Source organism: Stylophora pistillata, chromosome 7 (assembly GCF_964205215.1).
Source record: "Stylophora pistillata chromosome 7, jaStyPist1.2, whole genome shotgun sequence".
In the NCBI taxonomy this organism is placed as follows: domain Eukaryota; kingdom Metazoa; phylum Cnidaria; class Anthozoa; order Scleractinia; family Pocilloporidae; genus Stylophora; species Stylophora pistillata.
In genome coordinates, this window is record NC_142525.1 from 13,757,316 (window position 1) to 13,770,417 (window position 13,102).

At 38.3% G+C, this 13,102-nt stretch overlaps 1 protein-coding gene and 1 pseudogene across 3 annotated transcripts in view; both read left to right on the forward strand.

Moving 5' to 3' along the window:
- Positions 1–520, forward strand: part of LOC148726722 (uncharacterized) — a 2,416-nt pseudogene extending 1,896 nt beyond the window's left edge.
- The window catches only part of LOC111344780 (tyrosine kinase receptor Cad96Ca), a 19,273-nt gene extending 9,693 nt beyond the window's left edge, over positions 1–9,580 (forward strand). Inside the window, exons 3-18 of one of the 3 annotated variants that reach the window (XM_022952036.2) lie at positions 839–1,093; positions 1,845–2,111; positions 2,404–2,697; positions 2,819–3,148; positions 3,697–3,810; positions 3,912–3,930; positions 4,314–4,341; positions 4,496–4,799; positions 5,158–5,268; positions 5,650–5,840; positions 6,024–6,146; positions 6,530–6,600; positions 7,261–7,301; positions 8,345–8,441; positions 8,681–8,780; positions 9,192–9,580. In XM_022952036.2, the coding sequence (XP_022807771.1) occupies positions 839–1,093; positions 1,845–2,111; positions 2,404–2,697; positions 2,819–3,148; positions 3,697–3,810; positions 3,912–3,930; positions 4,314–4,341; positions 4,496–4,799; positions 5,158–5,268; positions 5,650–5,840; positions 6,024–6,146; positions 6,530–6,600; positions 7,261–7,301; positions 8,345–8,441; positions 8,681–8,780; positions 9,192–9,257 (2,411 nt within the window). In that variant the 3' untranslated portion in view covers positions 9,258–9,580. Of the gene's footprint in view, positions 1–838; positions 1,094–1,844; positions 2,112–2,403; positions 2,698–2,818; positions 3,149–3,230; positions 3,368–3,696; positions 3,811–3,911; positions 3,931–4,313; positions 4,342–4,495; positions 4,800–5,157; positions 5,269–5,649; positions 5,841–6,023; positions 6,147–6,529; positions 6,601–7,260; positions 7,302–8,344; positions 8,442–8,680; positions 8,781–9,191 lie in introns of those variants that run through there. The other 2 variants (XM_088727674.1, XM_088727675.1) reach the window with 2 other exon arrangements.
- The last annotated feature ends 3,522 nt before the right edge of the window (positions 9,581–13,102 follow it).

Below are 13,102 nucleotides of genomic sequence, written 5' to 3' on the forward strand. Positions count from 1 at the left end.
TGAACGTTTCAGAGGACATGTTGATAGAAAACATGTCATCAACACAGTACGCAGAAAACGACATGAAATACCTTGATCGTCGCTATAAACTCCTGCAGACGTTCCGAGGAACTCTTTATCATCCAACAAACGCAGAATTTCCCATCAAGCAACAAATTGCTGAAAAAATAGCCGGAAGTGGCATTTCATACCGAGATCTCAAAAATGTTTTCGAGAAGTTCGGAGCAAAAGGGCTTGTTGGCGTATTGTCTCTCCCTCCATCTTCATCAACTTGCAAAGCCCCGCGAGTAACAAAAGCAACCCGTATTTTAGCCAAGATCGTTGAACACTTCAAAGCAGCGGAGGAAACTACAAGTTAACACGCATTTCCATATGTTTTTCCACACGCAGGTATACTTTTCGCTGTGGTGGGGAAAAGTAAGCGTCTATTTCTCGGCTAATTTTCAGCTAGCACGTTCTGAAGAAAGAGCGACGAGAGCGTGTGCATTACCGTAACTTGAATAATTTCTGTTTTGATGACGTCACGAAAAACGAGGGTTTTAGAGTGATCTAAAGGCGCATATTGGGCGCGTTCCAGACGGTGAATTTTTTTGAAAATTGGCACATAGCTGGGATTTTTCTTTTTCTAGCTCTAACAAAAAAATCATCGAACTTTATACATACATAAATGTAATACGCGTCAAAAGTGAAAATTGCAAAGTACTCCGAAAATTATGTACAGATTTTCTTGTGGCTTTATCAGTTGAAACTCCTTGAATGTTAACTCTGTTTCCCCAAAAACAAAGGTCATACGCAACTCAGCTTTACCTTACTTGTTGGTTCTTGTTTGTTCTTGCAGAGCCACCAAAAATAAGTCTGTCATCATTACAAGGAAGTTACCGCCAGGGATCCTTTGTTAATATCAGCTGCACAGCATCAGGGATTCCAGAGCCAGATGTTACATGGATCAAAGACGGAACAGTGATAGGTTCGAGAAAAAGAGCAGCATTTCTTATCTTCAACAGCATAAGAAGAACAGATGATGGATGGTATTTATGTAGGGTAAACAACACAGTTGGCATTATAACCAATCATACAACACTCATTGTTTACCGTAAGTTATATCAATCATATTTTTATCATGTGTAACCGTTCATAATTATCATTACTGTTATTATTGTTACTACAATCTATGTAATAATATAATCAATAGTTACTTTGAGAAAAAGGCGTTTCAAAGCCTTCGATAGCAACTCCATAAGGAGTGCGAAGTTTGTTACTTGCTTTTTGGAATGATTAAAATGCAACCGAAGAAACTAGCCGAGTAGAATTTGCAATGTCTTCAACGCCCAGGGGAAGGCTTTGAGGGTCCTTTCTATGTTGAAATTTCCCAATAATGAACATCATTATAATTATCGTTATGATTATTATTGCAATTATTATAATTAACAGCAGTATGAGAATGATCGTAATTGTTTTTAACTTAACGCGTACCATTTGATGACAAATATCTAAAACCTTCATGGCATGTACATTCAATGTACATGTTTTAAGACTTTGTTATGAAATACTAGACCGTCACCAAAATTAAAAAAGTGTCATCCAACAAAAAGTCATTACTGAGGATGTAACTTTCTTTGATGCTGGGTAAATCTTTTGAGGGGCATGACATTTCCCCGATACAACACGGCAGCCGAGGAGGGGAACCAGTCAGGAATCCATTCAAAACACTGGGCCGAAATTGGGTAATTCTACACCATTTTCGTCCTGAGATGAAACCTCCTTAAACTGTACAGGTAAGTAATATTTCTACTGGGTGATGGTATAGCCCGATATAATACAGTCATTTCTTGTTGATTTTAAAGACCCGCCAACTATACAAAGTGTAACCACGTCATCCAGTAAGTCTGGTATTGGTCAGACAGTGACCATGAGGTGTTTTTCAAATGGTGTTCCAACACCAACACTCACCTGGTACAAACCTGATGGAAGTGAATTAAACAGAGTAAGAGCGAGAGAAAACAAAGTGCACTTGAAACTCACGGGTGTTCAAGATTTTGGAGATTACAAGTGCAATGCTGTCAATGGATTGAGTCCCTCTGATGACAGAATTATGAAGATAACACAAATAAGTAAGTTTATGTGAAAGATTCATCGTTAAGTGTCACCACGTGATCCCTAAAAGTTTTTTCCTCCGAAAAATAAACTCCAAATTAGGTCAAATGAAGGCAAGTGCAAGAGAACTGGTTTGTTTAAAACGAAAGGCATCGCCAAAAACTTCATGTCAGTTACACCGTGTACACTCTCTCAGCTTTGGTCGGTAAGTAGTTAAATATTAAGTGAGTAGAATATTTCATCATTTAATTTGCCGAACATCGTCTATTAATAATCTCGCAATATTTTAATATGATTATGAAAAAATAGATAAACCAGGCCCGCCATTGATGGGATCATCAGATGAAGGTATCCAAGCTAGTTCACTAACAGTACGGTGGACTGCACCAGCTGATGATGGAGGGAGTCCTATCACAGGATACCGAGTAGTCATGCTCAAAGGCGACGCTGAGATAAACAGTGTTAATATTACTGATCCTGGTACAACAAGATATACTTTTGAAGGTCTGGACAGAGATACAAACTACGCGTTGAAAGTGTTCGCAAAAAATGCTGTGTTTGAAGGAGACCCTGTAGAAACCACGGTGAAGACAAAGTTTGAAGGTAAGCAATCACAATAACAATGTGTCTATTTCCTAACGTTACTCATACGGAGATTCTAGTTTTAGACATTTAGTCAACGTTACTTTGTAGACATTACGTTCTGCATTTTTTAACAATCAAGGTCCCCCGGCAAAAGTGGAAATGTATGACCTACCCAGTGAAATAACAGAAGACGCAATCATCTTGAAGTGGAAGGAGCCAGAAAAATATGGAAAAGAAATTACACAATATACTGTGTACCAAAGAATAGCTACCGATCGGAAAGTAGGAGAGTGGACAGTCGTAAAAAAAATTATGGACGTCTCAATCAAACAGATGACAGTCAGGTTGGAAAAGGGCAAGATGTATGAATTTGTAGTAACTGCCACAAATGAGCACGGTGAAAGTTCTAGAGAAGAAACAAATATCAAAAGAGTAAAAGTGGTAGATCTACGAAACAAAAAAAGGAAAGGTAAGGACGACATAAATTTAAATATTGATTCAGACTTAATGTTTTGGACAGAATATAGTAATGTTCTAAATTTTGCTTCTAGGGCTGCCGTTACCTTGTCCAGGAGGGAGGAGCATGAGGTATCGGTAAAATACATCAATCTGACCAAGAGTTCGCTGGGTCAGATTGATGTAAATCGTGTGAACATGAGGCGTTTATACAATGAAGAATATCCTATAGGTATGCAGTGGGGACCAAAAAGCTTTAAAAAGGCCCTGATCCCTTTTGTTGAGCACCAGGACTTGTGATACTCTTCCTTCCAATGGTCCTTAAATTATTCGCTAAGACATTGCTGAGTCCATTCCTCGAAATAGTCCACTTTGAATAGCCAATGAGAAGCAGTATATAATATATTCTCTGTTTTCGTCTGCTTGTTCACGAGAAATATGATCGATACAATTGCCATCACGTGTTTGAGCCCTCCTCTATGACGCCATTCCTGTTTTTTATGACTTGGCTACTGTGGCGTTATTTTAAATGGTCTGGCTTTAATTCTTAATTTTCTTTAGCTTCAGAAGAATGCAAGTGCTCATGCCAAGACGTCATGTTTATAGCCATAATTGGAGTGCTTTCATTCGTAATCCTTGTGTTATTCATTTTCACTGTCTGGTTACATAAGAAAGGTAAATACATTATTCTTCAGTTTTGTCTTTACTGTTCGGTCTGATATTAAAATTCCTTCTGAAAACTAATCATAAATCACTCAAAATATTTTGTTTCTTAGGCGCTGGAGAAAAACAGAGGTAATAACTCTTCTTTTTCCACATTAAGACCAGGCGTAGCCTAGTTGGAAAAAAAAAAAAAAAAAAAGAAAACATCGTATAATTACAAGGAGGCATAGCTGTTCATTAGACCCAATGATCATTTGCGGGAGGTGACTCTTGGATGAGCATTACTGAAGACAAAAAAATACAACTAAACGTGTCACTAAACAAAATTCGTATTTCATCACAACGAAAATGTGTCAGAAGAACATCAAGAGTTAGCTGAAAAAGGAGGTAGTTTGAAAATAATTGAATATAGACTTGCTTCTTGGCTATCAGTTTACTTGTGGCGGGGAAGGTTGAGAAGCAAAATGATGCATATTAAACCATCTCCTTAAATTATCACTTTACTCTTATTTAAGGGCGCATAAAGACGAAAGTGCCTACGTGGTAAGTGTCCTAACATTAAATTAAATTGAACAATGTAAGCAGTGATAGAAAGAAATGACCTCAACCAGGTTCTCTGCATGGAACCAAAGTTATCCTTTATGATGACGTATCTTTACTTTCCATGAGCATCTAAGATGAAATATTACATTATCAGGGAGATGTGGAGTTAAAGGACCTGGAATTAAGCTGTCTTGACTCGGGCGACTTTCCCCAGCCTCCTGCAGAGTACATGGATATAAAAGAAACAACCACAAATGCTAGTCAAACACAAACCGCTGACCAAGCTTTTGCTTACGCGCCACTTCATCCTTCGACACGCGCCTGGGAAGTATCACGGGATCACGTGACAATAGAAAAAATCATTGGTAAGGGCGCTTTCGGTCAGGTTGCAAAAGGAAAAGCTGTAGACCTTCGTGGAAGGCCTGGAATGACGACTATAGCCATTAAAATGCTTAAAGGTAAATATTTACCCTTTCGCGAGGGACAGTTCTGAAAAGTTGTAGTCGTTGTTCAGCGTGGTGAATGATAAGCTGCTGACAATCGTTTGTCGAAAGTTAAAGACGCATTTCCCTTTACCTCCATGTCAAATTTGAAAATGACAAACTTGGACGGGAACAGTTGACAAGGTTAAGAGGCCCCGATTTACTTTTCCTTCTTTTCTGAGTTTTACTTAGCAAGGCTATCTAGATAACCAAGAATGACTCAGGCATTTTTACAAGATTTTTAATGAACAAAGTGTCTTTAATTTTTGATACTTTTAATTGTCAATGACGATTGATATAGTAAATGAGATACGTGACGACTTTTTATCTTAAGATGACGCCTCGGATTCAGACAAGGGAGACTTGGTGAGAGAACTTGAAACGATGAAGCAACTAAAACCGCATCCACACGTCATAAAACTTCTTGGATGTGTAACAGAAAATGGTGAGTTGTTCTCGTTAACTGTCCATGATATTTATGGTTATTACAGACCACAAATTGGTTAAAGTGAATGGCACTATGTATTGTTACCTCAAATTCGGTAGATGGTAGATTTTTTCTTTTTTTGAAAGAGAAAAACGTTATTCGAAGCAATAAAACTTCTGGGATGTGTTACGGAAACTGGTAAGTTGTTTTCGTTAACCGTTCATGATAAATTATTATTATGTAAATGATATGTGTATTTTTTAACACAAAGAATTTAAAATGCACCATGTCTTGTTATCTCTAGTTGGTAGATTTTCGGTTTGAAAGAAAAAAAAAAATTTTTATCCGGATTACTTTGTTAATCTCCTTTCTCAATAGAACCGCTTGCTTCTTTTTCAGAGCCCTTACTGGTGTTGATCGAGTATGTTTCTTTTGGAGATCTGTTGGGTTACCTGAGGAAGAGCCGTGGATTGAATGACACTTACTTTAAAGACCCAGATATCAAACCACAAACAAATCTGACGTCACAGCAGCTGATAAAGTTTGCTTCGCAAATCGCCGATGGAATGAGTTACTTGTCCTCAAAATCTGTGAGTTTTATTACAGAAACATCAGAGCATTTGGTCCAATATTGGTGTATGCAGTGGGAAATTTCCTAGTTTGTTATGGAATAGTTTGATTTTTTAAATAGACTACATCACGAATTTGTACGACTGGTTTCACTTGTGTTGATTATGATGTAGGAATCTTTATTAATATTCCCCTATGGCTAGATCATCCATCGAGACCTCGCAGCCCGAAATGTGTTGGTCGGGGAAAACGAAACATGTAAAGTAACGGATTTTGGAATGGCCAGAGATGTGCAACAAGAAAATATCTATGAAAGAAAGACAAAGGTAATTTCAAACACTGCGGCTTACCTTAAATAATTCAAAGCTACAATCTGTAATGGCAGAGTTTTGCTACGACTCCAGTTGAAGTTGCAATTTTATTTTCCTGGAATCTCTTTTTCTTTAAGGTATGTTGCTAGTATGCAAATGAAAATTTTTCATGAGGTGACAGTATGTTGCCATGACTTCAGTTGAACTTTTTCAAGGAATCTTTTATCTTTTTTAAACTTGTTGTTGGTGTTTGAATGAAAATAAGTCATTCGGTAACTATGTAATTTTACCATGACTTCAGTTAGCCTTGAAATTTTTCGCATTGAATTTTTTTTGATGAGCTATGTTGTTGGTATGTCAATTAAAAACATTTTATGTGGTAAATTTTAAATCCTAAGGGTCGTCTTCCAGTAAAGTGGACAGCTTATGAGGCGTTGATGTACGGCACATATACCACCAAAAGTGACGTGTAAGTACAGGCCTTACTTATTTCGTATGATATTGTCCGTCCCGCTCCAGAACTTTCATTTCTAGCTGCGTTGCCATGTTACGAATGACGGGCCAGTTCGTTGCTAGGAGCCACGCACGCGTGTGTGAGATAAGATAAGTTGAGTCTGTAAGAACGTGAGTGGTGAAAGCGGTGTTGTTAATAGTGTAAAACCCGCGAAAAAAGTTGTCTAAAACGAACTAGCCGATTTTAATTGTCGTCCGGCAACGAAAGATATCGCTACGTATTCGAACTCAGGACCTTCAGAAAACTAGTCTGACTAGTGCCCTGGACCAACTAATATGAAGAGTAGCATCCACACCTGTTTCCCAAAGTATCAGGCTTTTAAGAGTATTGCTACCGTCCCTGGATATTTGCAAGTCTGTCGCTGATTGACCTTTCATCATTTTTCAGATTTCCCTTTTGATTTGGTCGTGTTGTTTGAACCGGTTTGCCATCATTCCCTCTGACGAAAGGGCTGGCGCTCGAAACTTTACCTTTGAAATCCTTTGATAAAACCAAAATTACCTTGTTACTCCCACCGACGCAGCACCACAGTTTCTTTAGAAACTAACCCCCTAATTAATTTGTTTCTAAGGGCACTGCTGATGTTGATATTCTAATTATCCTATTATCTTTTAGATGGAGCTATGGGGTTCTCCTTTATGAGATTTTCACAATAGGTAACAAGTCATTCAAAATATATATTGAGAAACAAAGAAACGTATCAAGGATCGATTATGACATTTACTTTGAAGATCAAAGTAAATGGTCATAATCGTTTGGAATGTTTGGAACTCATTCTAAGCTGTCTAAACATAACGACTTTGGTATTACTTTTCACGGAAAAAGTCTAACACTGGTGAACAAGTTCACTTATCTTGGTATTATATTTGATGAGGCTATCTCTTGGGCTCCCCACATTCAGCACATTATATCTAAAGCTGGCAAAAGGCTAGGTATGCTATCTCGATTGCGAAGAGATTTAACTTGTCATACTGCCAACACTTTGTATCTATCATTTATTCGTCCAATATTTGATTATGGTGACACTGTATGGAATTGTTGTGGAGTGAGCAATGCCAGACTGCTGGATAATTTTCAAAGAAGGGCATCCAAAATTGTTTCAAAATCTAAGAGTAGTGGTCAAGCTTTAATGGATCATAAATGGCCTGTATTACAATCGAGAAGAGACGAACATACTTTTAAACTAGTTAACAAATGTATTTCTGGTGACTGTCCTCAATTTTTAAGCAATATTTTAATTTTAATAATACCAGAACAAGACAGGGAAATTTGCTTCATTTGCCTTGCGTTAGAACTGAAACAGCCAAGAAATATTTTTTTTATCATGGATGTGTTGTTTATAATAGTCACGTTAATTAGAATTTTCTGTAATATTATAATGTATAGATTTTTTATTATATTATATTTATTTTTGGATCCTATTCACCAGGGCTCCCATTGATAGCAGAGCTTTATGTTCTCATGGGACTACCCTGATGTTGGGATTTCTATTTATTTTAAATAAAGGTGTCATTCGTTCAATGTAAAAACAAATAATTTAAGCTAAAACAACATTCTTAAATTTCCGGCACTTCAAAGTTAATTTTTTTCAAACTTTGTTGTTGTTATTCAACAATTTCACTGGTCCAAACAAGACTCATTTGAGATCGACCTTACTTTCTGTTAATTACAAACAGTGGAATATTTGCATCATTTTCAGGTGGTTCACCATATCCACGGATGGATGGCAGGAAAATTGCGAAACTACTTCAGCAGGACTACAGAATGCCTAAGCCACAGCACTTGGACGACATATTGTAAGCGTTCCATACTGTTTGTTACCTTCAAGTTTCTCTTTATGATATAATATAATATGCAAAGGCAAGTGTCAGTTAACTTTGGTTTGTCGTTAGTCTCATTGAAAGAAATATTTCGCCCAGTGCTTGTTTAGTACATTCCCATTAAATTGATATCAAAATTAAATTTTTTTGAGGGCAAAAAAGTTTATTTCTCTGTATGTTTGTTTGTTGAACGTCTTCCACCTCCTATCTTTCAGGTACCAGATCATGATAAGATGCTGGCAAAATGATCCGGAAACTAGACCAACATTTACTCAATTGAGAAACCAGCTTAAGGAGATGGAAACCCAACACAAGGTAAGACTTTAGACCATAGTATACCAAATAGAGATCATTCCGAAGAAAAGTGTGCGACTTCGATTTTTGTTCACGAGTTGCAATGAATCAAAAAAAACCGACGAGAGTGCAGCAAATTATTGAGTTTTTTTCTACATTGCAACGAGTGAATAAAAATTGTCCAGGCACTTCCATGGTATGGTTTCATACACACTGAGCCGTGGAGCACGCAGCGAGCGACATCATTCGTCCAATTAGAGACACGAAAGATAGTACTTCATAGTTGAAATCTCAGGTGAGACTGTCTCCATGTTAGGATGAAAGCTTAGGCAGTTATGTTTACATTCAGACCACTGTTTGAGGTGAGAATAACTGCCGGCTTCGATATCTCCCTGTACTGAATAATTACATTGTTTACTTTTCTCTCTGCAGAGGCTGATCAACATGAAAATGTACGACAAGCAGTTGTATGCAAACGTCGAGGACTTAAACGTGTAGATATGTACGAAGTGGTGAATTCCTCATATCTCGACTAACGCAGTTTTTATAGCAATCATGAGTGGTATCATATTCGCAATTGGCTCGAAATATAAACTTGTTAGAATGAGGCTGAATTAATTAGAGTCACACCTATGGATCTATTAGATAATATTGCAAAGAATCCCATTCTGATCGAAATCTTTCTAAACCTTTTTAATGATAACGGAGCCCTTCTCGAGCCAGTTTCCAATCTTTTTATTTAGTTTTTTGGTTAGTTTGTTTTTGTGAAAGTTCGTGTCAAAGGAGAGGACTTAAAAGAAAAATGAAGATAGCAAAGCATATTCTTTAATGCTGACTATTGTTTATGACTTGCAGCCACCGTCTTCCAAAAGTAACCAATCCTCTCCCCAGTAAGGTTCTTGTACGGGACCATGATAATTGTATATACTGCAGCCTTATAACTTGCGCTGCATGCCTTATCTAATTTGTTCAATTTATTTGAAAAAATATGCTGGTAAGTATCTGATGTCCCTTCTCACTACACAGTACTCATAATGAAATGTTTATGACTTCAAATCTAACTGGAGAAAGTTAGTTAAAAAAGTCATTCACCCGAGTCAGTGTTAAATGGTGGAATGAGTTGCCATTAAGGGCCTCTTTACAAGGAGGTAGGGGACCCTAAGCTTGCCTGCCTGTGGTCGGAAAAAAAAAACCCGCGTTTACATACAATCTCATCATCCGAGGATCCTGAGGTAAAATTTCTACAGGTTGTTGTCGCGTGTGCAAATGAGGTATGGACCCGATGCCAGCCAGAAGGGTTACCCCACCTTGGGTCGTTTTACATGGCAAACTAAGACCCCGCGCCGGCTGAGAAGATTACCCAACACGGTAGTCCGGGCTACCCCACCTATCACATATTTAAACGTGTACAAGATACGAAGACATTATATAGACAGGCGGGTCCACAACTTCTATGTAAACAGACCCACAGTAGATGTCACCAGTCTTTTTCATTTTCTCTTCTAAAAAAATTCTAGGCTTTTGAATCTTGGGTCTTTCTTCAAATGGTCTTCAAAAGTTTGGGTCTTTCTTCAAATGATAGTCGTGTTAGTCTCCTACAAAGCGCTCACGGAGACCCGAGTCACCGACACAATCCAGTTACAGGAAATAAGCAGTCAATATAAACAAAATGCAATTGAACCACGAGACTAGTTTCCATTTATAGCGTTGATCCACGCCACGTTACCGTCTTTTTTTGGCAAGAGAAGCCATTAATGGCCTTATAAACAAGCTGAGTGAGGTCCAGCACCTCTTGTACGAGATCAAGTTTGACCTTCTTGGTATTACTGAGACCCACCTTAACTCAAGTGTGTCAGACGATTGGATCAGAATTTCTGGATATAAATTTGTGAGAAGGGATCGTGGTTCCTGTGGAGGTGGTGTTCTGATATATTTTAAAGAATATCTTACTGTATACCCTTCTGTTTCTTGGGAAAGACCAAATTTAGAAGCATCATGGCTGAACATCACCATGAGATCTCAATCCTTCCTTGTTGGCTGTGTCTACAGACCACCCGATGACTCCTCCTTTTTCGACTCTTTCAGAGACCTGATTTCTAATATCTGGCTGAAAAGAAAAAATGTAATACTTGTTGGCGACTTCAACTCTGATATGTTGCACAAACCTAACAATAAGGAATCCGAATATGGAAAACGCCTACGAGGGATTCTATGTAGCTGTGGACTAAAGAACATTATCAACAGCCCAACCCGTATAACTGTCACCTCCAAGTCACTTATTGACCTCGTGATCACTAGTCAACCCTCAAAAATCCAAACCTCTGGCTCCATCGACCTGGGTATCTCTGACCACAACCTAATATTCGCAGTCTTCAAAGTTACAAGAGGTAATGCAAAACCCAAAGTTATCCCAACCAGGAATTATAAATCACTTGACACAAGGCAACTTAGAAGTGACTTCGACCGGGCTCCCTGGCATATAACTAGTTTATTCGACGACATCGATGACAGTGTAGACGCTTGGCAATGTCTATACAATGAAATATTACATCACCACCTACCCCCACGAGATGCTAAAATAAGAGATAAGTCTCTTCCTTGGATCAACACCTCCATCAGGAAAGAAATGAACAAAAGATACAAGCTCCTAAAAAAGGCAAAGTCATCAGGCGACCCCGAATTATGGGGTCTCTACAAACAGAAGCGATATGAGGTTAAGAAGCTACTAAGAAGTGCTGAAGCTGATTATTGGCAAAAATTATTCAATGAAGCTACTGATTCTAATGAATTTTGGAAATTGACCAACCAAGTCTTGAGGAAACACAAAGTTAAAAACATTGGTCCAATCTGTGATCACAACGAGGAGATAATAACCCATGATTTAGAGAAGACAGAGTATTTTAATGACTTTTTTGTAAATGTCAGCAAAGACCTCACTAAGCAACTTGACCCTTTGAACTTGTCATCTATAAACACCTTTATCACTAGAGTCACTCCTACCAGGGACAAAACTGACATGAGCTGGGAACTGGTAAAAAACAAACTGACTAAAACTGCTAACCCCAAGAAGGCTACTGGTCCAGACCAAGTATCCCCCAGGGTCCTCTCCATGATTGGTGACCCTGTTATCCACAGTCTTTTACCAATCTTCAGGAAAAGTATATGTGACGCATCTTTCCCTTCAAGCTGGAAACTATCACGCGTTAACCCCATATTTAAGAAAGGCTCACCAACAGAAGCGAACAACTACAGACCTATCTCCCTCCTCAGTATCCCTGGGAAAATCTTAGAAGATGTTGTCAGTGATACCCTGAACAACCATTTGCACACACAAGGCTTGTTATCTCATAGACAGTGGGGTTTTCGGAAAAATTATTCAACTGAAAGCCTCTTACTTCACCTAACAGAGACCTGGAAAAATGCGCTGGACAAGGGCCTAAAAGTGGGCGTGCTTTTTATTGACTTTCGAAAAGCATTCGACACAGTGAACCATACCATCCTTCTAGAGAAGCTAAAGGCAATTGGGATATCTGGCGATTTGCATTCGTGGCTTACCGATTACATGTCTGCACGTAAACAATTTGTCCAAATATCAGGATATCAGTCCGAGCACAAAACCATCACACATGGAGTTCCCCAAGGCTCAATACTAGGGCCAAAATTATTTTCAATATTTGTAAACGATCTTCCAGAATCAATAACTAGTGGTGAATTATTTATGTTTGCCGATGACACCACTATTTTTACAATTGGAAACAACATCGACGATATCATCTTAACACTCCAGTCTGTACTAGACCAGCTGTACACCTGGTGTCAATCAAACAGATTAATCGCCAACGAATCGAAATCTGAAGCCCTGATAATTTCTAGCCAGAACTTTATTGGCCCCCTGCCACGCTTGGCCTTTGGTAATAGCTTTATTGAGTACAAAACATCATCTAAATGTCTTGGGGTGACAATTGACAGCAAGCTATCATGGCAGGAGCACATAAAGAACGTTTGTAAGTCATTCAGCAACAAAGTTGCAGTACTGAATCGGATAAAGTTTTTACCGATACCAACCTTAGAAAACATTTATTATAAAACTATTATCCCTAGCGTTTTGTATGGCATTGTAGTCTGGGGGTCTTGTTCTTCAACCTTGACGGATGATATTGATCGAATTCATTTAAGAGCTACTAGAATTATTTACAACCTACCCCATAGCATCCACAGTGATGACATCATGAACGCTCCACACTGGAACTCTATTGTTTCATTTTACATCAGGAGACTTTTAGCTATTACGTACAATATCTATCATGGAAATAGCATTGAGCCTCTAAATGACTTAATAGTGA